The sequence below is a fragment of the Protopterus annectens genome, chromosome 16.part0 (assembly GCF_019279795.1).
Source record: "Protopterus annectens isolate FY-2018-M chromosome 16.part0, PAN1.0, whole genome shotgun sequence".
NCBI lineage: Eukaryota > Metazoa > Chordata > Ceratodontiformes > Protopteridae > Protopterus > Protopterus annectens.
In genome coordinates this window covers 52223658-52249129 of record NC_056750.1, presented here as the reverse complement: position 1 = coordinate 52249129, position 25472 = coordinate 52223658, and the positions used below count along the sequence as shown (strand labels likewise).

Here is a 25472-nt window from a genome sequence, read left to right as displayed (position 1 = left end):
CTTGTGCTAAATCAGAGCACAGACGTTAGGATCTTAATGAGGAAAAAACAGAGAGAGACCAGGTCTTGATGTCTGAAACAAATTAGGAGTTATAGCCAGCATGAATACCATCTTGGTTTGCCCTGAAATTAGGCCATTAAGCTATTGAGACCAACCCAGTCAATAAACTGTAAATAAATAATATTAAAGGTGGTGTTGAAATGAAGAATCAGGTGACGGACACCAAAACTGTTACTTCAATATCTTGATAATGGATAGCATTTAAAATTTTCAGGAGATAAAGCCTGTTGCTCAGTTCTTAATACATAAGCCATCATATGTTATACTGGCTTTTCACAGTGGACTCACCTATTAAAATTCTGATCAGCATTCTGAACATCTAACTTCAAGCATGACAAGGTTGTAGTTTGTCAATCACAGCTGGATCACTTACACCTCACTGAGTGATTTTCCTTAGAGGAAATGATTGCTGGTGCTCTTTGCATTGCAGTGCTGGAAGTGATTTGTAGTTTCTTCAGATTTTTAGAAGTAGGTAGTTTGCTTTTATAACTAAAGGTGAGTGTGGGGTCTATCCCCCTACATGAGTGCTACAGTGGAGCTTGCTGTTGCTAAATATAAGTAAAGGTGAGTGTGGGGTCTATCCCCCTACATAAGTGCTACACTGGAGCATGCTGTTGCTATATATAAGTAAAGGTGAGTGTGGGGTCTATCCCCCTACATGAGTGCTACACTGGAGCTTGCTGTTGGTATATATAAGTAAGGGTGAGTGTGGGGGTCGGTCCCCCTACATGAGTGCTACACTGGGGCTTGCTGTTGGTATATATAAGTAAAGGTGAGTGTGGGGTCTATCCCCCTACATTAGTCCTACACTGTGGCTTGATGTTGCTATATAGAAGTAAAGTTGAATGTGGGGTCTACCCCCCTAAATGAGTGCTACACTGGAGCTTGCTGTTGGTATATATAAGCAAAGGTGAGTGTGGGGTCTATCCCCCTATATGAGTGCTACACTGGAGCTTGCTGTTGCTATATATAAGTAAAGGTGAGTGTGGGGTCTATCCCTCTACATGAGTGCTACACTGGAGCTTGCTGTTGGTATATATATAAGTAAAGGTGAATGTGGGGTCTATCCCCCTACATGAGTGCTACACTGGAGCTTGCTGTTGCTATATATAAGTAAAGGTGAGTGTGGGGTCTATCCCCCTACATGAGTGCTGCACTGGAGCTTGCTGTTGCTATATATAAGTAAAGGTGAGTTTGGGGTCTATCCCCCTACATGAGTGCTACACTGGAGCTTGCTGTTGGTATATATAAGTAAAGGTGAGTGTGGGGTCTATCCCCCTACATGAGTGCTACACTGGAGCTTGCTGTTGGTATATATAAGTAAAGGTGAGTGTGGGGTCTATCCCCCTACATGAGTGCTACACTGGAGCTTGCTGTTGCTATATATAAGTAAAGGTGAGTTTGGGGTCTATCCCCCTACATGAGTGCTACACTGGAGCTTGCTGGTGGTATATATAAGTAAAGGTGAGTGTGGGGTCTATCCCCCTACATGAGTGCTACACTGGAGCTTGCTGTTGCTATATATAAGTAAAGGTGAGTGTGGGGTCTATCCCCCTACATGAGTGCTGCACTGGAGCTTGCTATTGCTATATATAAGTAAAGGTGAGTGTGAGGTCTATCCCCCTACATGAGTGCTACACTGGAGCTTGCTGTTGCTATATATAAGTAAAGGTGAGTGTGGGGTCTATCCCCCTACATGAGTGCTACACTGGGGCTTGCTGTTGCTATATATAAGTAAAGGTGAGTGTGGGGTCTATCCCCCTACATGAGTGCTACACTGGAGCTTGCTGTTGGTATATATAAGTAAAGGTGAGTGTGGAGCTCTGTCCCCCTACATGAGTGCTACACTGGGGCTTGCTGTTGGTATATATAAGTAAAGATGAGTGTGGTGTCTATCCCCCTACATGAGTGCTACACTGGAGCTTGCTGTTGGTATATATAAGTAAAGGTGAGTGTGGGGGTCTGTCCCCCTACATGAGTGCTACATTGGGGCTTGCTGTTGGTATATATAAGTAAAGGTGAGTGTGGGGTCTATCCCCCTACATGAGTGCTGCACTGGAGCTTGCTGTTGGTATATATAAGTAAAGGTGAGTGCGGGGTCTGTCCCCCACATGGGTGCTGCACTGGATCCTGTTGTTGGTATATATATATATATATATATATATATATATATATATATATATATATATATATATAAGTAAAGGTGAGTGTGGGGGCCTGTCCCACACATGGGTGGTGCATTAGAGCTTGCTGTTGCTATATATAAGTAAAGGTGAGTGTGGGGTTGGTCCTTCACATGGATGTTGCATTGGAGCTTGCTGTTGGTATATATATATATATATATATATATATATATATATATATATATATATACATATAAATGTATAAGTAAAGGTGAGTGTGGGGACTGTCCCCCACATGGATGCTGCATTGGACTTTGCTCCTCCGTAAGGCAGATCTGGTTGTGGCAATGAGTAGTTCTATTCATTCAATCATAAATCCAACCAGTTGCCATGAGGATGCATATTGAAGTGAGTAGGTTATTAAAGCTTTTAATAGATTAAGGTTACAGCACAATTTAAAATTGTTGGAGAAATGTAAGCTTTTTGCCTTTGTAATTTATTTCAGACAGACCTGTTACTCCGACTATCTCTGTTTCTCCTTCGTATAATGTGTACGTAAGAGATGAAACAGTGACATTATGGTGCTACACATCATACTACTATTATGAAGATAAGATGTATTCGTTCTACAAGGGACAGTCTGAAATACAAGGAAAACAGACATCACGATCCCATGACATCGTTGTTAGTGGTAGCAGTACAGGCAGTACTTTGGTATCTTATACCTGCAGAGTGTGGAAACGAGAATCAGATAGAGAAATCGAGTCTCTGCCTAGCAGAGCTGTTTCGTTAGCAGTAACTGGTATGTAAGCATTACTTTTCATGAGTGTGCTAAATATTAGTTTTATGTATTATCTGTCTCTATATCTATAGGAAGACGTATTGTTTTATTTTCATTAATTGTAGAAAACAGTCTGCTGAAGTGATTAAAATATGTTTAATGTGTTTTGTTTCTATGGTACATTGCATTTTTCTTAAATTTTGGTTAAATGTTACATTTTCAGTGTTATGTAAACACTTCAGCTTCCCATAAAGACTTTGTAAAGCAAACAGGAAAACTGCATCAAAGGTGAACTTTGTGAAAGGAGATGACTGTTGTTGTCCACTATTCATCCAGCACAAAGCCTGTTTGAAGCTGATATTGAGTAATCTCCATAGAGGGTCTGACAAGTCATTCTTCAGACTGGCCAGTAGGCAGCCCGGTATGTTATCCGTCCTACAGAAGAAGTGTTCTTGGCCTTGCATTACAACCTGATGACTTTCTCTAGGGAGATGTGGGTGTAGAAAGGGTAAAAATGCAGATATGTGATATGGGAATATAGGGAGGCAAAGATGATGAATTTTGAACCAGATTTGTCTGCTATGTCCTCTAGGATTGAGTGAGTGGCATCCTCTATTATTAGCTCTGTGCAGTGCTGTGCATTATTTCTGACATTTCTAGCATAATTAAAGAAGGCTTTGTTGTTCTGCTTCGCCACGGTGGCTATTTTACCTCATTTCTGACTTTGGTTGTTTTGATTAGGGTCCGGAATTTCTTGTTAAGTTTAGAGAGAGTGTTTTGTCATTATGACAATTATATTTATTTTTGTGTACAATGAGTTTTTTCTATTGTATAGCATTTTTATTAGGTTTCCACCACAGGGGTTTATTTTTTAATATTGCATTATATTTACTTCAGAGGGAGACAGGTGCATCTATGCAGCTATTTACATTTGCACAGAATTTGGAAGTCAAAGATTCTACGCAACCAGTGAGGGCTGTTACAATGGAAGAGAGAGAGTTTAATTTAGGGAGGTCATCTCTCATTTTTTGATTAGCGTTGGCATAATCTCTGAATACTGAGGTATTAGGAAATGATTCCATCTTCAATCTTAGAGTAAACGTGACTGATATATCCTCTGATTTGATGTGGGAAGAAGATGTAGTTGGTGGAGAGAAAAATTGCACATACTGGCAAGGGCTAAATCTAGGGTTTTATTGCCCCAGGTTGGTATGTGGACTTACTGGTGCAGAGAATTTGTATTGATCAAGTCCACAGATTTCTGGGAACATGGCAGAGAATGTATAAGTTAATGGAAGGGTATTAAAAGACTGTCAGGAGAATGGTATTTGGCTTAATGCTTAGCGACTACTATACTACTATATCTATGATATAATAAGTGATTTTTGTAACAGTAAGTTGAACATGCAGGAGTTCCAGGTCATTATTAGTTCTAATGAGTCAGAAGGCAATTTTATTTTTAAGAATATGGAGACGCCACCATCTTTAGTGCCTTCATCTAAAGTGGTGAACTCGTGGTAGGCATTGAAAGTCTGCACTGATGCAGTGTGTTCATTTGTCTTTGACAAGGTATTTGTGATGATGGATGTATTGATATTCTTAAGGGTAAGGAGCACTTGTAGAGAGTGGATTATTTTTTGTTAAGGCTTATTACATTGAGAGTCAATTCCATTATGTTATATTTGGATTCTGTTTTGTTACCATTTAAGCTTTAAAACACTGGTGATGCCTAAAAAGGAAGTGTGGGAGTGAACAGGAATTTAGCAAGTAATACAAACATCTTTGGAGAGATATACTATATTCCCTTAGAATGACACCATAAAGTAAGTCAGTTGTTGAAATCAACAATCTTTTGTTTTTTTGATATTGTGGCATCAGTCCTTGTGATGATAGAATGTTATTCAAGGCTTGGTTCATACTTCAGATGCATATTCTAAAAGCTCCATCATGTCTCCTTCATATAGTCCAGGGAGGTAAGTCTCAAGTCATTTGCAGCCACCTGCACTGTGATTGTGTCACGTGTATTTGTGGTAGAAGAACGTGAGTGCATAGGTGATGTGGCAAATTGTGGCACCTGATAGAAAACTGACCATGACATGACCCTTGCACACCCTGGTGAGTGCTGCAGCCCTGTGTCTCAGTATAGTCACCTACAACTTTGATATTTGACTGGTTGTAGGTTTGCCTTATGCCCTTTTGAACTGGATCATACTTTTTGGTGTGTGTTTCATGGTTGGTGCTCCCTGTGCTGTGTGTTTGTGAGCCTGTGCAGGTTTCTGAGGGTATTTGTTATGCTACATTTTGGAGGCCTTTGTGATTTAGTTAGTTTATTTTTAAGAGGATCAGCATATATAGGTATGTGTGTTTGGTCTGAGTAGTGTGTGATTGGTTTAGTGTGGTGTTTTATTGGTTGTGACTTTGTGTGGGAGCTTTGCCTCCAGTAACATTAAACAACTGTATCTGTCACACACTTTTCAGTTTGTTTCAGTAGTAGGTAGCTGTCAGTTAAGATGAAGTAATTGCTACATTGTCTCAGAATGTCAATTTCAAACAAGCTGTCTAGAGGCAGCTGGAAAGTGCATTCTAGGTGCTGTCTTTTTCTTCTTCTTCTTCTTTCGGCTTTTCCTGGTTAGGGGTCGCCAAGGCTGATCATCTGTCTGCTCATCATTGGCAGTAGAGTTTTACGGTGTTGAGTTACCAGCCCAGCACCCAACCTTCCACAGAAGGCACACACATGCCTAGGGCCAATTTAGAGTGCCCGATCCGCCTACAGCATGTCTTTGGGATGTGGGAGGAAACAGGTGCACCTGGAAGAAACCCACGCGACCACAGGGAGGACATGCAGACTCTGCACAGAAGGCACCCAAGCCAAGGATAGAACCGGAGAACCTCTTGCTGTGAGGTGGCAATGCTAACTGCTGCACCACCGTGGCCACCCACATTCTTATAATGTTTATTGATGACTAGAAGAGTGATCCGTCTGTTAGTGGAGAAAGTGCTGTTTGCAACACAGCTGAGCACAGCTAGAAATCAATGATCCTTTCTCCCATCTCACCAGAAACAAAAGAGTAGCACTAATCTAAAGTTGACACCTCAGAAATGTCCCTAACGATCTCCATTGAGTGGTATTTTAGTCACACACATTACAGGTTTTAAACATAAGATGGAAAAACACATCCTATCTGAACTGTCTGACAGCCAATCAGAACAAAGAACTGAAGCTGTTTTTTTTTTGGTTCTTTTCTGCTTTGATATTCAAGAAATTATAGAAAAAGAGAAAAAGTAATGCAGGGGCTCAAGCAGCTTTTTCTTCCATCTATTCCAAAGTTCGAGGAGCTACCTGTTGAAATCAGATCCCTTTTTTTCCACAAAAGCCAAAAAACAACTCAGCAAAAAGCTAAAAAATCCTCCAAGAAAAAATTGTGGAATAAGCATAAGTCAGATGTTAAAGGGTCTAAAGAAACTTTGAAACTTTTAAATATGTGTTAAAAATGGATAAGCCCTGAAATGATCCCCAAGTCCCTTTGTTTCCTAGAGCAAAGAAAAGCATGCGCTGAGCCTGAAATTGGTCACTATTAATCAGTGCATTACCCAGGTAAACAAATATTTACAGATACATAACACACACACACACACACACACACACACACACACATATATATATATATATATATATATATATATATATATATATATATATATATATATATATATGTGTGTGTGTGTGTGTGTTCATAGGTTCATAGGTAGGTACTAGGCTATCGGCCCTGGGGCCTATACAAGCCCAGCCAAAAAGGTACCCTGGCTTTTGCCACCCAAGAAAATTATTTTCCTGTGCCACTGTTTTTACCAAAGGGGATGACAATGCACTTTTTGGCATTGAGCTTGAGGCCATGGCTTTGACACCAGGCATCTTTCTCAGTGAGGCCCTTTTGTAGGATGTCTCACCGTTAGGAGTTTCGATTATGGCTCCTAGTTTGCAGTCATCTGCGAACTTCATTAGCCAAAGACCTTCTGTGTTAGCCTGTCCTTCAGAGAAGTAGATACCAAACAGGAGAGGACCCAGGACTGAACCCTGTGGTACTCCATTTGTCACTGGTCTGAAGTCAGATTTGGAGTCTGCTACTTTCACAGTGTGGGTTCTGTCAGTGAGCTAGTTGGCAACCCATCTTGTGACATAGGGATTTATACCTAGTTTAGTGAATTTATCTATAATTATAGAGTGGGGGATGGTGTCAAAAGCCTTTGCAAGATCTAGATAGGCTGTGTGAACCATCTTACCCTTGTCTACAGCTTTGGTGACTGCTTCAAAGAAGTCTGTTAGGTTTAGGATACATGATCTGCCTTTTACAAACCCGAACTGGGTGGGGTCCAGAGTTTGGAGATTACCAGTGTCTTTGTTTATAAGTTCCATAATGATACATTCCATGGCCTTGCAGACCAGACTCATCAGGCTAATGGGGCGGTAGTTCCCGAGGTCCGTGGTGGCTCCCCCTTGTGGAGTGGGATAACCGTCACTGTGCACCATTCAGCAGGCACAAAGCCTGAGGTGAGGCTATGACTGAACATGGTACTTAGGTGGGATGACAGTTTGTTCTGTAGTTCATGCAGAACACAGCCTGGGATGTTGTCTGGTCCCATGGATGCTGTGTTCTTGGCTTTGGAGAGTGTGTTTTTTACCTGTGCAGCCGTGATTACAGTAAATTTGCATTCTTCCGGTATAGAGATGGGCTCTTTATGGGGTGAGAGGCGGGTAAAGTTAGCACTGAACATATCTGCCAGGATGTTGGCAATAAAAGTTGGGTCTGTATATTTAGTGCCATTGTGCTGTAACTCAGAGCAGATCTGAGTGTTGCCATTGAGATTCTTGACATAGCTATAGAATGCTTTGTGGTTGTCTTTAGAATCAGTGGCGATTTTGTTTTCATGACTAGCTTTAGAGGATTTTTTCAGGGATCACAGCTTCTTACTGAGGCTGACCAGGGAGCTCCTCCACTCAAGGGATTTTACTCTCTTTTGTAACAGTTTCTTCCTTCTGTTGTACAGTTTGCTTATGGCAGGGGACCACCAGATTGGGTTCCTTTTTTTGGAGGATAGCATCTTGGTTCTGTTTGGGATAGCATGATCCATGCACTCATGTAAGTGCTTATAAAGTGCAATTGTGTAGGATTCAGTAGTCATAACTGTATTGTCCATCTGCATGGGTGTCATGAAGTTCACCATGTCTGTCTTAAGAAGCATGAAGTTGGCTTTGGAGAAATTATTTACCATGGTTTCCTTAATGGGAGGTGGGGCAGGATGTGGATATCTAGGGTAATTAGCTTATGGTCGGATCGGACCAATGAGGCATTGACTTCGGGTGTGGAACACCAGTCACTCATGTTGGTAATGACTAGATCTAGGATATTGTTGCCCCTGGTGGGGGTGTGGATAAGTTGATCCAGGGAATTGGAGTTTATGAATTTCAGAAAGCATTGAGAGAAGGAGTTGGTACATGAGGAGTTTTCCAAGTTAATAGTGGGGTAGTTGAAATCGCCCATTATTAGGGTGTTTGGTGGAACCCTAATATTTTCCAGTACATCAAGAAAAGAGGAGTGGGAATCCTGGGGCATGGTGGAGAATCTGTAGCAAGCTACAGTTTGGATTGCAGTTTTGCCCAGAGTTAGTTGCACTTGGATAACCTCAGCTGCATTATGCTGAGCAGCTATCCTGGAGGTGTGGATATCTTTAATGAATATGGACACACCTCCGCCTTTAGTGTTCCGGTCCAGGTTACATGGCTGAAAAGTGTGGTATGAGTTATAGCCTGGTAGCGCAGGGGTGGTCTCTGGAGCTTTGATCCAGGTCTCAGTCACTGCACAGATATCAATGTTCTCTATTTTAAGGTGTGCCTCGAGTGAGTGCATTTTGAGATTTAGACTTCTAGCATTGAGTAGCATCACCCTCAGTTTTTGCTTGCCTGTTCCTGTTAAGGTGGTGAATTTGTCATTTGAACCTTACCTAAAAAAGGCACTATAGGGGTGGCAAGAACCTTAGCCAGTATCCGGAATCCCAGGGGTGACAGGTGCATGTCATCACTGGCAAAGCATCATGGTCTGTCAACTATGTCATCCCAGGCAGCCAGATACTGGATCCTTTTAGAATGGCACCAGAAGCTTAGCCAATTGTTGAAGTCAATTATTTTGTCCTTGTACTGCGGCATCATGCTGGGTGATGGCAGAATGCTACTCAGGGCTAGGGTCATACCTGTCTGGGCTACAAGATCGGAAAACTCTTCCATGTCTCTTTTCATGTAGTCCAGGGAGGTACATCTCAGGTCGTTCACACCAACATGGACAATGACAGAGTCATATTTGTACTTGTTGTGGAGTGACCTGACAGCGTGGGTTATGTGGTGGATCCTGGCACCCGACAGGCAGCTGACAGTAACCTTCTCCTTGTTTAGCCTGGTGAGTGGGACATCAGTGTGCTGGCCTATAGAGTCACTTATGACTAATGTGTTTGGTACGTTGTTTTGCCTTATTAGCTGTGGTTGATGCTACACTGAGTCTGTGGGCTATGTGCCATTTGGATTGTGTTGGGGGATGGATGATGCTTGCATTTCTGCTTTGGAGGTCTCTGTTACTTGAGCAGATTATTATTGAGAGCTTCCGCAAATGTTTTGTGTTTCTATGTGTGGATTTTGGTGGTGTAGATTTAGTGAGACTATGTGATGAGTGTGGTGTGGTGCAAGTGTTTACCTTCTCCTCTTGACTGTCAAGTTCAGTCTTGATTGGAGAGAACTTACCTCCAGTTTGGCTAGATAAGTGCATCTCTCACAGGTTGTAGTGTTGGGTGGTAGGAGGAGAGGGTTGTCTGTGTACATGAGGCAATTTCTACATTGCCCCACGATGCTCAGATTCATCAGATAGACAGGAGAAAACACTGGGAGCTGACTCTTGGACATGCCTGAATAAAAAACTATTTTCCTGTAGATAAGTGAGGAAAGTGAGTACAAGAGCTGTTTTTCTCTAAGCAAGTGAGGAAAGTAAGTACCAAAACTGTTTTCCTCTAGGTAATGAGGAAGGTTGAGTGCTGTATTAATTAGTAGGTTATTTAGTGTTTACAAGTTCTGAATAAGTGCTGATCACGAATAAGCAAATTCAAGGGCTAAAACTAAGAATCTGTATCTGCACTAGATGAGTTACAGGACAGAAACAAGTGCAAATGCGGGCTTTTAAATCAGAAAGTTGAGAGAGATGGAAAAACTGCCCAAACGGCCAGTAACTACAATTTCTGGGCCAGAACCACTCCTTATGTGGTAGATAGGTTACATTGTGCTTACCACTCCCACTAATAAGCTAGAAGGCTTCCTTCCAACACAGAAGGCTTGGGGGGGCTCAGAAACTTACATACAGTCCTGGATACAGCAAATCTGAATCTGGGCTACACTAGTTACAGGAAAGGTATATATATATATATATATATATATATATATATATATATAGATATATATATATAGATATATATTTATATATATATATATATATATATATATATATATATATATATATATATATATACAGAAAAGTAGCTAAAACAGCCTGTAAAAACAATTCAAATGCAGTGCATTTTATATATATATATATATATATATATATATATATATATATATATATATATATATAAATTCTTAGATGAAGGTTCAACTTCTGACTATCTTTCACTTCTTTTCTACCACCACAGTCTTCATACTTCCAACATCTTGGGCAGACCTTCTCATTGCCTTGCCCTTTGGACAACAATAACTTCCAACTCTTGTTTTTTTAGAAATCATAACACATACTTACATACTTATAGATTCATAGGTAGGTACTAGGCTGTTGGCCCTATGGTCTATATAAGCCTATCCAAAAGGTACCCTGACTTTCGCCACCCAAGAAAATTATTTTCCTGTGCCAACCCTGTTTAGCAGAGCCACAGAAGTGATCCCTGGGATGAATTTCCTATCTCCCATCCAATCATCAAGATTTTTCTTGAAGAGTGCTAATGAGGAGCTTTGTTTGATATAGATAGGTAGTTTGTTTCAGAGTATGGGAAGTCTCTGGGACAGGAGTCTATCCCTCCAGCATGTTCTGTTTATTGTGGTGACAAGGTTTAAGTCCCTAGAGCATGTAGCTTGGAGGAATTGGGATTTCTTTAAGTGGAGCATGTCCAACAGCTCTGGGTTTGACATAGCTTTGTATTTTAGGCAGAGATTGCCTCTGAGTAGGTGATATGCAATGGAGTAAAGCTGGAGTTTTTTGAGACAGTCTGCATAGGGCATCTGTTTGAGTCCGGTAATCCGCTTTGTGAGATATTTCTGCATCCTTTCCAGTTGTTGTAGATGTCTTGTGAGGTACATACCAAAAGGGGTGTTGTGCTCTCTAATGGGTCTAATAAGTGATGAGTAGAGGGGAACAATGACCTCTTTTTTCTAGGAAGAAAAATCTTTTGTGATGAGGTGTGGCATGTAGAAGGATTTCCTAACTACTGTGGTAAGATGATTATCAAAGGAGAGACTACTGTCCACCTATGTCCCAAGGTCTCTTATCACACTTTCGGTAGACTACCACCTATGTGGAAGTTCATGGGTACAGAGTTTTTACCAAAAGGGAAGACAATGCACTTTTTGTCATTGAGCTTGAAGCCATGGCTTTGACACCAGGTATCTGCCTCATTGAGGCCCTTTTGTAGGATGTCCACATCGTTATGAGTTTTGATTATGGCTCCTAGTTTGCAGCCATCTGCGAACTTCGTTAGCCAAAGACCATCTGTGTTAGCCTGTACTTCAGAGAAGTAGATACCAAACAAGAGAAGACCCAGGACTGAACCCTGTGGTACTCCACTTGTCACTGGTCTGAGGTTGAATTTGGAGTCTGCTACTTTCACAGTGTGGGTTCTGCCAGTGACCTAGTTGGCAACCCATCTTATAACATAGGGATTTATACCTAGTTTAGTGAGTTTATCTATAATTCCAGAGTGGGGGATGGTGTCAAAAGCCTTGGCAAGTTCTAGATAAGCTGTGTGAACCACCTTACCCTCATCTATGGCTTTGGTGACCGCTTCAAAGATGTCTATCAGGTTTAGGAGATATGATCTGCCTTTTACAAACTCAAACTAGGTGGGGTCCAGAGTTTGGAGATTACCAATGTCATTGTTTATAAGTTCTATGATGATACGTTCCATAGCCTTGCAGACCAGGCTCGTCAAGCTAATGGGATGGTAGTTCCTGGGGTCTGTGGTGGCTCCCTCTTTGTGGAGTGGGATAACCATCACTGTGCACCATTCATTGGGCACAAAGCCTGAGGTGAGGCTATGACTGAACATGGTACTTAGTTGGGGTGCCAGTTCATTCTGTAGTTCATGTAGAATGCAGCCTGAGATGTTATCAGGTCACATGGATGCTGTGTTCTTGGCTTTGGAGAGTGTGTTTTTTACCTGTGCAGCCATGATTACAGGAACTTTGCATTCTTTTGGTATAGAGAAGGGCCGTTTATGGGATGAGAGGGGGTAAAGTTAGCACTTAACCTACCTACCAGGATGTTGGCAATATCAGTTGGTTCTGTATATTTAGTGCCATTGTGCTGTAACTCAGAGCAGATCTGAGTTTTGCCATTGAGATTCTTGACATAGCTATAGAATGTTTTGTGGTTGTCTTTAGAATCAGTGGCGATTTTGTTTTCGTAACTAGCTTTGGAAGATTTTATGAGGGATCTCAGCTTCTTACTGAGGCTGACCAAGGAGTTCCTCAAATCATGGGATTTTGCTCTTTTTTGAAACAGTTTCTTTCTTTTGTTGTAGAGTTTGTTTATGGCAGGGGACCATCAGATTGGCTTCCCTTTTTTGGAGGATAGTATCTTGGTTCTGTTAGGGATTGCACGATCCATGCACTCGTATAAGTGCTTATAAAGTGCATTTGTGTAGGATTCAGCAGTCATAGCTCTATTGTCCGTCAGCATGGGTGTCATGAAGTTTGCCACTTCTGTCTTAAGAAGAGTGAAGTTGGCTTTGGAGAAATTGTTTACGGTGGTTTCCTTAATGGGGGGGGGGCATGATGTGGATGTCTAGGGTGATTAGCTTGTGGTCGGATCTGACCAACGAGGAATTCACCTCTGGTGTGGAACACCAGCTGCCCATGTTGGTAATGACCAGGTCTAGGATATTGCTGCCCCTAGTGGTCATGTGGATAAGATGATCCAAGGCACTGGAATTTATGTATTCCAGAAAACGTTGAGCACAAGAGTTGATACATAAGTAGTTTTCCCAGTTAATGGTGGGGTAGTTGAAATCGCCCATTATTAGGGTGTTAGGTTGTACCCTAATATGTTCCAGTGTATCAATAAACGAGGAGTGGGAATCCTGGGGCATGGTGGGAGATCTGTAGCAAGCTACAATTTGGATTGTGGTCTTGCCCAGAGTTAGTTGCTCTTGGATAATCTCAGATGCATTATGCTGAGCAACTAGCCTGTAGGTGTGGATTTCCATAATGAATATGGACACACCTCCGCCTTTAGTGTTTCTGTCCAGGTTAGGTTGCTGAAAGGTGTGGTATGAATTATAGCCTTGTAATGCAGGGTTACTCTCTGGAGAATTGAATTATTTCTGCATCCTTTCCAGTTGTTGTAGATGTCTTGTGAGGTACATACCAAAAGGGGTGTTGTGCTCTCTAATGGGTCTAATAAGTGATGAGTAGAGGGGAACAATGACCTCTTTTTTCTAGGAAGAAAAATCTTTTGTGATGAGGTGTGGCATGTAGAAGGATTTCCTAACTACTGTGGTAAGATGATTATCAAAGGAGAGACTACTGTCCACCTATGTCCCAAGGTCTCTTATCACACTTTCGGTAGACTACCACCTATGTGGAAGTTCATGGGTACAGAGTTTTTACCAAAAGGGAAGACAATGCACTTTTTGGCATTGAGCTTGAAGCCATGGCTTTGACACCAGGTATCTGCCTCATTGAGGCCCTTTGTAGGATGTCCACATCGTTATGAGTTTTGATTATGGCTCCTAGTTTGCAGCCATCTGCGAACTTAGCCAAAGACTTTCTGTGTTAGCCTGTCCTTCAGAGAAGTAGATACCAAACAAGAGAAGACCCAAGACTGAACCCTGTGGTACTCCACTTGTCACTGGTCTGAGGTTGAATTTGGAGTCTGCTACTTTCACAGTGTGGGTTCTGCCAGTGACCTAGTTGGCAACCCATCTTATAACATAGGGATTTATACCTAGTTTAGTGAGTTTATCTATAATTCCAGAGTGGGGGATGGTGTCAAAAGCCTTGGCAAGTTCTAGATAAGCTGTGTGAACCACCTTACCCTCATCTATGGCTTTGGTGACCGCTTCAAAGATGTCTATCAGGTTTAGGAGATATGATCTGCCTTTTACAAACTCAAACTAGGTGGGGTCCAGAGTTTGGAGATTACCAATGTCATTGTTTATAAGTTCTATGATGATACGTTCCATAGCCTTGCAGACCAGGCTCGTCAAGCTAATGGGATGGTAGTTCCTGGGGTCTGTGGTGGCTCCCTCTTTGTGGAGTGGGATAACCATCACTGTGCACCATTCATTGGGCACAAAGCCTGAGGTGAGGCTATGACTGAACATGGTACTTAGTTGGGGTGCCAGTTCATTCTGTAGTTCATGTAGAATGCAGCCTGAGATGTTATCAGGTCACATGGATGCTGTGTTCTTGGCTTTGGAGAGTGTGTTTTTTACCTGTGCAGCCATGATTACAGGAACTTTGCATTCTTTTGGTATAGAGAAGGGCCGTTTATGGGATGAGAGGGGGTAAAGTTAGCACTTAACCTACCTACCAGGATGTTGGCAATATCAGTTGGTTCTGTATATTTAGTGCCATTGTGCTGTAACTCAGAGCAGATCTGAGTTTTGCCATTGAGATTCTTGACATAGCTATAGAATGTTTTGTGGTTGTCTTTAGAATCAGTGGCGATTTTTTTTTCATAACTAGCTTTGGACGATTTTATGAGGGATCTCAGCTTCTTACTGAGGCTGACCAAGGAGTTCCTCAAATCATGGGATTTTGCTCTTTTTTGAAACAGTTTCTTTCTTTTGTTGTAGAGTTTGTTTATGGCAGGGGACCATCAGATTGGCTTCCCTTTTTTGGAGGATAGTATCTTGGTTCTGTTAGGGATTGCACGATCCATGCACTCGTATAAGTGCTTATAAAGTGCATTTGTGTAGGATTCAGCAGTCATAGCTCTATTGTCCGTCAGCATGGGTGTCATGAAGTTTGCCACTTCTGTCTTAAGAAGAGTGAAGTTGGCTTTGGAGAAATTGTTTACGGCGATTTCCTTAATGGGGGGGGGGGGGCATGATGTGGATGTCTAGGGTGATTAGCTTGTGGTCGGATCTGACCAACGAGGAATTCACCTCTGGTGTGGAACACCAGCTGCCCATGTTGGTAATGACCAGGTCTAGGATATTGCTGCCCCTAGTGGTCATGTGGATAAGATGATCCAAGGCACTGGAATTTATGTATTCCAGAAAACGTTGAGCACAAGAGTTGATACATAAGTAGTTTTCCCAGTTAATGGTGGGGTAGTTGAAATCGCCCATTATTAGGGTGTTAGGTTGTACCCTAATATGTTCCAGTGTATCAATAAACGAGGAGTGGGAATCCTGGGGCATGGTGGGAGATCTGTAGCAAGCTACAATTTGGATTGTGGTCTTGCCCAGAGTTAGTTGCTCTTGGATAATCTCAGATGCATTATGCTGAGCAACTAGCCTGTAGGTGTGGATTTCCATAATGAATATGGACACACCTCCGCCTTTAGTGTTTCTGTCCAGGTTAGGTTGCTGAAAGGTGTGGTATGAATTATAGCCTTGTAATGCAGGGTTACTCTCTGGAGAATTGAACCGGGTCTCTGTCACTGCACAGATGTCGATGTTCTCCTTTTTAAGGAGTGCCTCAAATGAGTGCATTTTGAGGTTTAGACTTCTAGCACTGAGTAGCATTATCCTCAGATTTTGCTTGTTTGTACCTGTTACAGTGGTGAATTTGTCATTTGAACCTTGCCTAAAAAAGGCACTATATGGGGTAGCAAGAGCCTTAGCCAGTATCCAGAATCCCAAGGGCGACAGGTGCAGACCATCTCTGGCAAAGCATCTGGTTTGTTGATCATGTCGTCCCAGGCAGACAGATACTGGATCCCCTTAGAATGACATAAGAAGCTTAGCCAATTGTTGAAGTCAATCATTTTGTCCTTGTACTGAGGTATCATTCTGGTTGATGGCAGGATGCTACTCATGGCTAGGGTCATACCTGCCTGGGCTACAAGATCGGACACCTCCTCCATGTCTCTTTTCATGTAGTCCAGGGAGATACATCTCAGGTCATTCACACCAACATGGACAATGACAGAGTCATATTTGTACTTGTTGTTGAGTGACTTGAGTGCGTGCATTATGTGGGGGATCCTGGCACCCGACAGGCAGCTGACAGTAAGTTTCTCCTTGTTTGGCCTGGTGAGTGGAACATCAGTGTGCCTGACTATAGAATCGCCTATGACTAGAGTGCTGGGTACGTTATTATGCTTTATGGGCTGTGGTTGAGTGGCACACTGAGTTTGTGGCTCTGAGTCATTTGGGTTGTGTTGGGGGTTGGAGGTTGCTTGCATTTCTGCTTTGGAGGTCCCTTTTGCTTGGGCAGATTTTTATTGAGAGCCTCCGTGAATGTAGGTGTGTGTCTTGTTTTTTCTATTTGTGTGTTTTGGTGGTGTTGGTTTTGAGGGACTATGTGATGAGTGTGTGTGTGTAAGTGTTTACCTTCTCCTCTTGACTGTCTAGTCCAGTCTTGGATGAAGAGAGCTTTGCTTCCAGTTTGGCTATATAAGTGCATCTCTCACAGGTTGTAGTGTTGGGTGGTAGGAGGAGAGGGTTGTCTGTGTACATGAGGTAATTGCTGCATTGCCCCAAGATGCCCAGATTCATCAGGTAGACAGGAGAAAACACCAGGAGCTGACCCTTAGTCATGCCTTAATAGGTGCTTATTTATTAATTACTACAAACTGTTATTCTCTAGAGAAAGGCGGGGGTGTATCCATATTCATCAAGGATACCGACACCTCCAGGTTAGTGGCACAGCACGATGCTTCAGAGATCATTCACGTGCAACTAACAATGGGTAAAACTGCAATTTAAATTGTAACTTGCTACAGATCACCCACCATGTCCCGGGACCCCCATCTACATTTCTGGAAACACGGGGAAACATAAAGGTCCTACAAAACACCCTAATATTGTGTGATTTCAATTACCCAAACATTAGCTGGGAAAACTACTCAAGTACTAACTCCCTTCCCCAACATTTCCTAGAATTTATAAACTCAAATGCCCTGGATCAACTGGTTAACACTCCCACCAGAGGTGACAACATATTGGACCTGGTCATCACCAACATGGGTGACGAATGTTCCACACCGGAGGTCAACCCCTCACTGGTTAGATCTGACCATAAACAGATCACTTTGGATATCCACATTCCGCGCCCACCCCCAGACAAGGAAACCACTGTGAAAAACTTTTCAAAAGCAAACTTCACATTACTTAAGACCGAGGTGGAAAGTTTCAAAGCCCCCTTGCTAAAGGATAACACTGTCCAAGCTGCAAAATCCTTTACTAATGCATTCTACGGACACCTACAAGAATGCATGAATCATGCTATCTCAAGCAAAACCAAGACTCACTCCTCCAAGAAAAGGAAAAAAAAACTGGTGGACTCCTGCCATAAACAAACTATACAATAGAAGGAGGAAACTAGTACAGAAAAGAGTAAAATCCCAAGAAGGGAAGATTTCCCAGATCAGTATCAGCAAGAAAGTACGATCCCTCATAAAATCATCCAAGGCGAGCTTTGAAAGAAAAATTGCCAAGGACTCCAAAGATAACCATAATGCATTCTTTAGCTATGTCACGAATCTAAGTGGCAATGCTCAGATCTGCATGGAGTTAGTGCAGAATGGCACAAAATACACTGAACGGACCGATATTTCCAACATGCTGGCAGACAGGTTCAGTGCAAACTTCACCCCCCTCTCACCCCCAAAAGGGCCCATAACCATACCGGAAGAATGTAGAACCCCTGAAATCACAGACACTCAGGTTAAAACAGCACTCTCCAAAGCCAAAAACACAACATCAATGGGACCAGATGGTGTCCCAGGCTGCATCCTACACGAGCTCAAAGACAAACTAACCCTTCACCTAAACACATTGTTCAAACTCAGCCTCTCCACAGGTTACGTACCCATAGAGTGGCACACAGCAATGGTTATTCCACTCCACAAAGGTGGAGCCACAACAGACCCCAGGAACTATCACCCTATAAGCCTGACTAGCTTGGTCTGCAAGGCTATGGAGCGCATCATCATGGAACTCATTAACAGAGACACTGGGAACCTCCAAACCCTGGACCCTACCCAGTTCAGCTTTGTTAATGGCAGATCATGCCTCCTAAACCTGGTGGACTTCTTTGAGACAGTTACCAAGGCTGTAGATGAGGGAAAGGTGGTACACACAGCCTACCTAGACCTTGCAAAGGCCTTTGACACCATTCCCCATTCTGGTATTATAGACAAGCTCACCAGCCTGAACATAAACCCCTATATCACAAAATAGGTTGCTAACTGGCTCACGGACAGAACCCACATGGTGATAGTTGCTGGAGCTAGGTCCAACTCTAAACCGGTTACAAGTGACATTCCCCAGGGCTCAGTCCTAGGACCCCTCCTGTTCGGCATATACTTCTCAGAGGTACAGGCAAGCACAGGAGGACTATGGCTGACCAAGTTTGCAGACGACTGCAAACTAGGGGCTATAACTGATTTTCTGGCTGACACAAACATCCTCCAAAAGGGTCTCACTGAGATGGATAGCTGGTGTCAAAATCATGTCCTCAAGCTAAATGCCAAAAAGTGCATAGTCATCCCCTTTGGAAAACCAAGGTACCCACAAACTGCCACAAAGGTGGTAGTCCCCTAAATGCAAAAGATGTAATAAGGGATCTGGGAACCCAAGTAGATTGTCATCTCCCCTTTGATAATCACATTGCCAAAGTGGTTAGAAAATCCTTCTATGTGGCCCACCTAATCACAAAAGGAATCACATCCAGATCAAAAGAAGTCATTGTGCCCCACTACTCATCACTCAACAGACCCATCATAGAGTACAACGCCCCATTTGAGATGTACCTTACAAGACACCTGTAACAGATGGAAAGACCACAGAAGTACCTCACCAAGAGGATCACTGGCCTCAAACAGATGCGCTATGCAGCTCAACTGAAGAAACTCCAGCTGTACTCGGTTGCATACCGCCTACTCAGAGGTAATCTCTGCCTGACATACAAGGTCATGTCCAACCCAGAATTGATGGACATGCTCCACCTAAAGAAAACCATATCCCCTCAAGCCACACTCTCTAGGGATCTAAACCTCACAAGAACAATAAATAGGACGTGCTGGAGGGATAGATTCCTGTCCCAGAGACTTCCCATGCTTTGGAACAAGATTCCAATCTACATTAGGCAGAGCTCCTCGCTAACACTCTTCAAGAGAAACCTTGATGAGCGGATGGGAAACAGAAAGTTTACCCTGGTGATCACTTCAGTGGCTCTGCTGGACAGAGCCACAGGGAACTAATCTAAGGGGGTGGCAAAAGCCAACACATTCTGGCTAGCTTTATAAATGCCTTCGGGCAGATAGCCTAGTACCTACCTATGAACTTATGAACAACTGAGGAAAGTTGAGTGCTGTAGTAATTTGTAGCTTATTTGGTGCTTACAGTGAGTTCTGAACAAGTGCTGAGCTCAAAGAAACAGTTTTGAGTGCTGAAACTAGAAAACTGGCTAGTTCTAAGAAACAAATTTAAGCTAGAAGGCTTCCCTCCAACACAGAAAGGCTTGGGGGCTCAGAAGCTTACAGAAAGTCCTGGATACAGCAAATCTGTATCTGGACTAGACTACTTACAGGAAAGGCAGGAAACAAGCTTAGAATTTTTTTTTGTAAAGGGGAAAGGGGGAGCAGAGACTAAGTGGGTTGGCCTTCTCAAATATTCTCCCCGGATTAGGTAGAATGAGGTAATGACACTAGACTGGGAGAAGTGTCCCAGATCAAATTTACAGTAGGGGTGGGCAACTGCAAAGCCACCAAGTATAAGAACACAATACCAATAGAGAGGGAGGGAGGGTGGCAAACAAAACACCCAAACAGATGCTTAATAAATGTAGCCAATTTCCAGTTAATACCTCACACACAGTGAAACTAGCTAGAAATGTATGCAGCAGACAATAAAAGTGCTATAAATAACTTGTAAAAATAAGCAAAAAACAGGATACTTAATGTTATATAGTACAGATCTGAGTTTGCTCAGTGTCCTTCCTCCAATTAGGTCAGTGTGAAATGGCAGAAGTACTCACAAGTTAACTTCTTAGGTAACAGAAAGTTGAAACCTGAAACAACTTTATTTCAATGGAATTCTCCCCCACTACTTTTTGGAATTCCTCAGGTCCCTTCAGATCAACAAAACATCAACATCATCTGGTACTCCCAATCCTGAACAACCTTTTCCATCTGGAAATAATAGAACATGTCACTTACTATCAACAGGAAAAAGGTTCTATTAAAGTTTTTTATTGTTCTATGAAAAGAAGGGATTTGGAGACCAGCTCTGAACTTTGCCAATCTGATCACACATTTAAAAGTTTCAAAATTCATGATGCTAGTTCTTCAAAGTCTTCCTTCTGATTATTCTCCAAGCTCTTATGGTTACCTTGGACTTGAAGGATTCTTATCTGCATATCCCTGCCCATCCAGATTCTATAAAGCATTTGAGATTCTGTACTTTGGGATATCACTTTCAATTTTTGCTTTGCTTTTGGGTTTTCCACTTCACCAGGAGAGTTCATAAATTGTCTAGCCTGTCATACCATCCTGCAGGCTCCAAGGATCCATATCTATCTCTAGTTGGGTGAATCCTCATTGAGACCATGTAAATATAAAAGATTCTTTAAGATTTACAGTTCACCAGCAAACTAGGGTTCACTCTCAACTTCAACAAATCCAGCCTGGAACCCACTCAGTGTCTTAAGTTTCTGAGATATTCTTGAATGCATCCAACATTATGCTTTTATCCCCCCTTGGAAAAAAATTCATCTACAGACTATTTTTTCTCCCTTACAAAACTACCCACAACAACTGCATTAGGCAAATAAAGAGCCCTTTGGTTTGTGGCATCCAAAATCCAGATGATTTATTTTGGTAGTATCCACATGGGGCAACTTCAGCACCTTAAATTAATTTTGACACAGCACTGGCATCCTCTCTCCTTTATGATCCCTGTCTTGCCTATAATGAAGAAAATGTTCTGAAAGATCAATTATGTTAAAAAAAGTAAACCAATAGTTCCCTTTCTTATTCCTCCAACCCCTTCAAAATGTCTCAAGAAATGCATCAGACCTTGCTGGATGGGGTTGTGGGCTTGTTCAAAGGGTTTCAAAATATAGTGACTCTTGTCCAAACAGGAAAGAAGAAAGCATATAAACATCAAAGAAATAAATCCTTCATCTTTGCCATCTTAACTCTTCATCACCTTTGGGCTCCATGGACTTTACACATTTTAACAGATAATACCACAGTGATGTCATATTAACAAACTGCAGTGGGTATAAACTCTTACCACCTTTGTAGGCTTCAGTAATAGCTTGGGATATTACTATTCACCACAATCTTTTCCTCTAAATTGTGTACATCTGTTTAAAACTGTATTCAGAGGCAGACTACTTGAACAGATCCAAGGCAAACCCTCACAAATGGATATTGAATGGAGAGATCTTCCTTCAGATTGCCAATCAGTGGGGAGCTCCCCTGATAGACCACTTTGCTTCTTCTCTGAACACTCAGATCAGACTTTTTTTTACACCAGAGCTTGGAAAGAAGACTGTAAAATGGATGCTTTCTCCTGTCTTTGAAAGATAAATTCCTGTAAGCTTTCCCCACCTTTTCCTCTCATTCTAAAAGTTCTTCTTCAGATTTGGAAAGACAGTCTGAAAACGTTACTCTGGAAGCAGGTATGCTACAGGTCACAAGGTAGGACAAAAAAGGAAAGAAACGTGAAAAAGCCATAAATGTAGTGGAAAGTATAGAGATCTCATGGAACAACCTCATGTTGATCAGGATTTGACTCACAAATGGATAAAGAAAGATGAATTGAAACAAAAAGATTAAAGGTTAATAATGGCAGCCTAGGACAGTGGACTGTGTGCACATTGGTTTACTAAGTCTATTGAACATGTGGGAAAGCAAACAAATGCAGCTTCTGTAAGAAAGATTTGAAAACAGTTGAACATCCTCTTGCTGGGTGTGATGCACTCAAAGAAAAAGGCCTGTACACTGAAAGGCAGAATAATGTGGCAGTTCTGTTGCAATGAGGGTTGTGCAAACACTGCAGTATTAAAGTACCCGAGAAGCATTGGAAACATAAACCACAAAGCATTATAGAGAATGATGAAATGTATATCACATGGGATCACCTATTGCCAACAATTCAAAAAATGGATGCGAGAAAAGCAGATATAGTAGTCCATGAAAAAAGATAAAAGTAGCATTGATAACTGAAATTGGTACACCCAGTGATTGCAGTGTCTTACATACAGAGAGACACAAAGTTATATAATATCAGGATTTGTAGGTAGAAATGAGAGCTCTTTTAGTAATCCATTTCTCAATCCTGCCTACCTTTGCCAATAACCACTTCTTGTCCCACCTTCTACAACCTACCTACTTACTACCCCCCCCCTTCTATCTCCTCATTTCCACCTTCTACACTGTCCTGCTGGGTTTATTTTTCTTTCTTCTTAGCTTTTCTCCCCTTTTACTATTAGTCCCACTCATGTATTATTCATCTTTAACTCCTGCTCTCGCTACCGCCCTTCACCTATTTACCATTCTCTACATTTTTATCTCAAATACTCTATCCAATGTAATTTACCTCATGTATGTTTACACTTTTTTCACTTAATTTTCTGAGGCTAGAAGTCTATTTATGTAAGTAGAATGTCCTGCCGCCAACCTACTTTGTTTTTAAGAACTATTTCATGTCTCATGTTTTACCTAGCTATCTGATGCTAAAATTCAGCTTTTTGTTAACTTAATGTGTTTTTTTTTTGTACTTCATACTAATTTCTTATGATTGGAACTTCTCTCCCCAGGCCTCCTCTGAAAAAGGACATTTGCCCAGTCAGAATTGTCCTGGTTAACAAATGTCAAAATAAACAAAAATAAATTAATAAAAATATGTGAAAGAAAGATACCCAGACAGCTTCTATAGATGTAGGAGCAATGGATCTAATAACAAGAATCCAGAAAACTTACATATGCTACCAATACATGTAACTCTGTATAGTCACTTTTGGACACATTGCAGGATGCTACAAGCAGCACTTCTGGCTAACATCAAATACTAATTTCATGAACTTTAATTATACCCTGACTTAGGAATGGGATCCATTCCCATCATGGTATTAGAAACCCAAAAGACTTGAAGAAATTCAACTGAGAGATCTCAGGATTTACAGGCAGAAATAAGAGCAATGTGGAAGAAAGAAACCTAGATGGTTCTAATAGTGCTACGACAAACAAGTCCAATAGAAAAGCATAAACAGTCATACCTAGATGTGCTATCAGTACTTCTAACTCTTTATGACTTGCAGAAGGACTCATTACTGGGCACACTGTGTTTGCTGTGAAGAGCACTTTTGGCTAACATCAAAGACTGTAACAGTACTAATTTCATGAGCTTTAATATACCCTGACTTAGAAATGGGGTCCATTCCCATCATGGTATTGGAAGGCCAAAAGACATGTAGAAATTAAACCAAAAGGATAGAAAATCTGCAGTAGGAAAATGTTATATTTCCAAGTGGAAGAGATTTTCTGTGCGCTGCTGTAACAGAGGACAGGATCCTTATCAAGCAGGGATAACTTCCATCTTCAAATATTTGTGTGAGCTCCTCCCTTCATGTCTAGAATGCACTTCACTCAAGGTGCATTTTCTAACCATTTCAGCCTGCCTATTAACATGTCTTCCTCTTTTGTCATGTTATGAGGTCAAACCAATCCCTAAAGGCATCCTGCAATCAGTCTCCAAGAAAATCCATTCCTATTCCTTGGGGCCTGAATTGTGTTTTTCAAAAACTGTTGCCACCCCCTTTTGAACCTAAAGTTTTTGCATCTTTAAAATTCTGCATTACAAGAAACATAGTATTACTACCTTTAACATCTGCAAGTAAGGCTTCTGAGTAATAAGCTCTTATGTCTTGCCCCCCCCCCCCTGTTTTTTGGTGCTAAGAACAAACCATTTCCTTATGCTTAAAATGATTATTTAAATGTCTGCCAATCAGTGTCCATCTCCCTGCATTTTTACAAATTTTTAAAATAACGGATAAGGAATTATTTTTCTGTTGGATGTTCACAAGCAACTAAGATTCTATTTAGACTAGGCTAAAACATTAGATATTTGTATCAGTTGTTTATTTCCTTTAAGGGGAAAAATTATGGCTTCCAATCTCTAAACGCATCACATCTAGATGGATTTCTCTTGTCATTTCCTTTTGTTCTACCTTCCATGGCAAATCACTCCAAATTCACATTAAATAACTCTCTACTAGAACTGTTGTTTATTGTGGTGCTTTCTTGAAGGATCCTAACTTTAAATCTATCTTGGAGACAGCTACCTAATTTCACATTGACACCTTTATTAAACATTACAAAACAGATTTTTTTCAAGAACTAGAAAAGGTTTTGCAAAAAACATCCTTCAATGTTTTTCTGTCTCTGAAAACTCCAACCCTTTTGCCCAAAAGCTCCAGGAATTATCCAATGTGTTAACATTACTGCCACAATGATCTAGTGTTGAACATATAACAGTTGTGCAAGAAATTGATGTTTAAATAGATCACTTTTGCAGTATATGCACCCTCACACCATCCTCACTCCATTCCCTTTACTCTTGGCTGTCCTTTTACTAGGGTGGAAGGAAAGCTATGAGTATATTCACACCAGTATGCCCTATAAGTACCAGCATGTAGTCTTGTGTATAGGTCGTGCGTAACATGTACCACATGAAAGAAAGGTGCCTAAGGTTTTGTAGACTAGCCAGACATATGGTATCCTTAACAGGACACATACCATGTGTCAGCATCACTGCAACAGTGAGCAGTTTAAACATATATTGTTATGATAAGTTCTTATACAACTGTACTTTCAGATAACTGAAGCATCTGTAGCAAAAAAAAAACAGATAAATAAAATGTAGGGATACTAGGGATGATCTGTTTAATGAGAAGTGTGGGTAAGGGACATACACCTTGCACTTGAGGAAGATGTTAGCAATGGTGATGATATCACCATGTCAGTGCTTAGTCTGGCATAGGTAGCATGGCTCCAACAACTGACCAAGAAACTGTCCATGGT

The 25472-nt window shown here is 41.5% G+C and overlaps 1 protein-coding gene across 3 annotated transcripts in view; it reads left to right on the top strand.

The window, feature by feature from the left end:
* The first annotated feature begins 2693 nt into the window (after positions 1-2693).
* Positions 2694-25472, top strand: part of LOC122790854 (Fc receptor-like protein 5) — a 1199590-nt gene continuing 1176811 nt past the window's right edge. For all 3 annotated transcript variants that reach the window (XM_044058503.1, XM_044058502.1, XM_044058501.1), the window contains exon 1: positions 2694-2985. In XM_044058503.1, the coding sequence (XP_043914438.1) occupies positions 2799-2985 (187 nt within the window). In that variant the 5' untranslated portion in view covers positions 2694-2798. The remainder of the gene's footprint in view (positions 2986-25472) is intronic.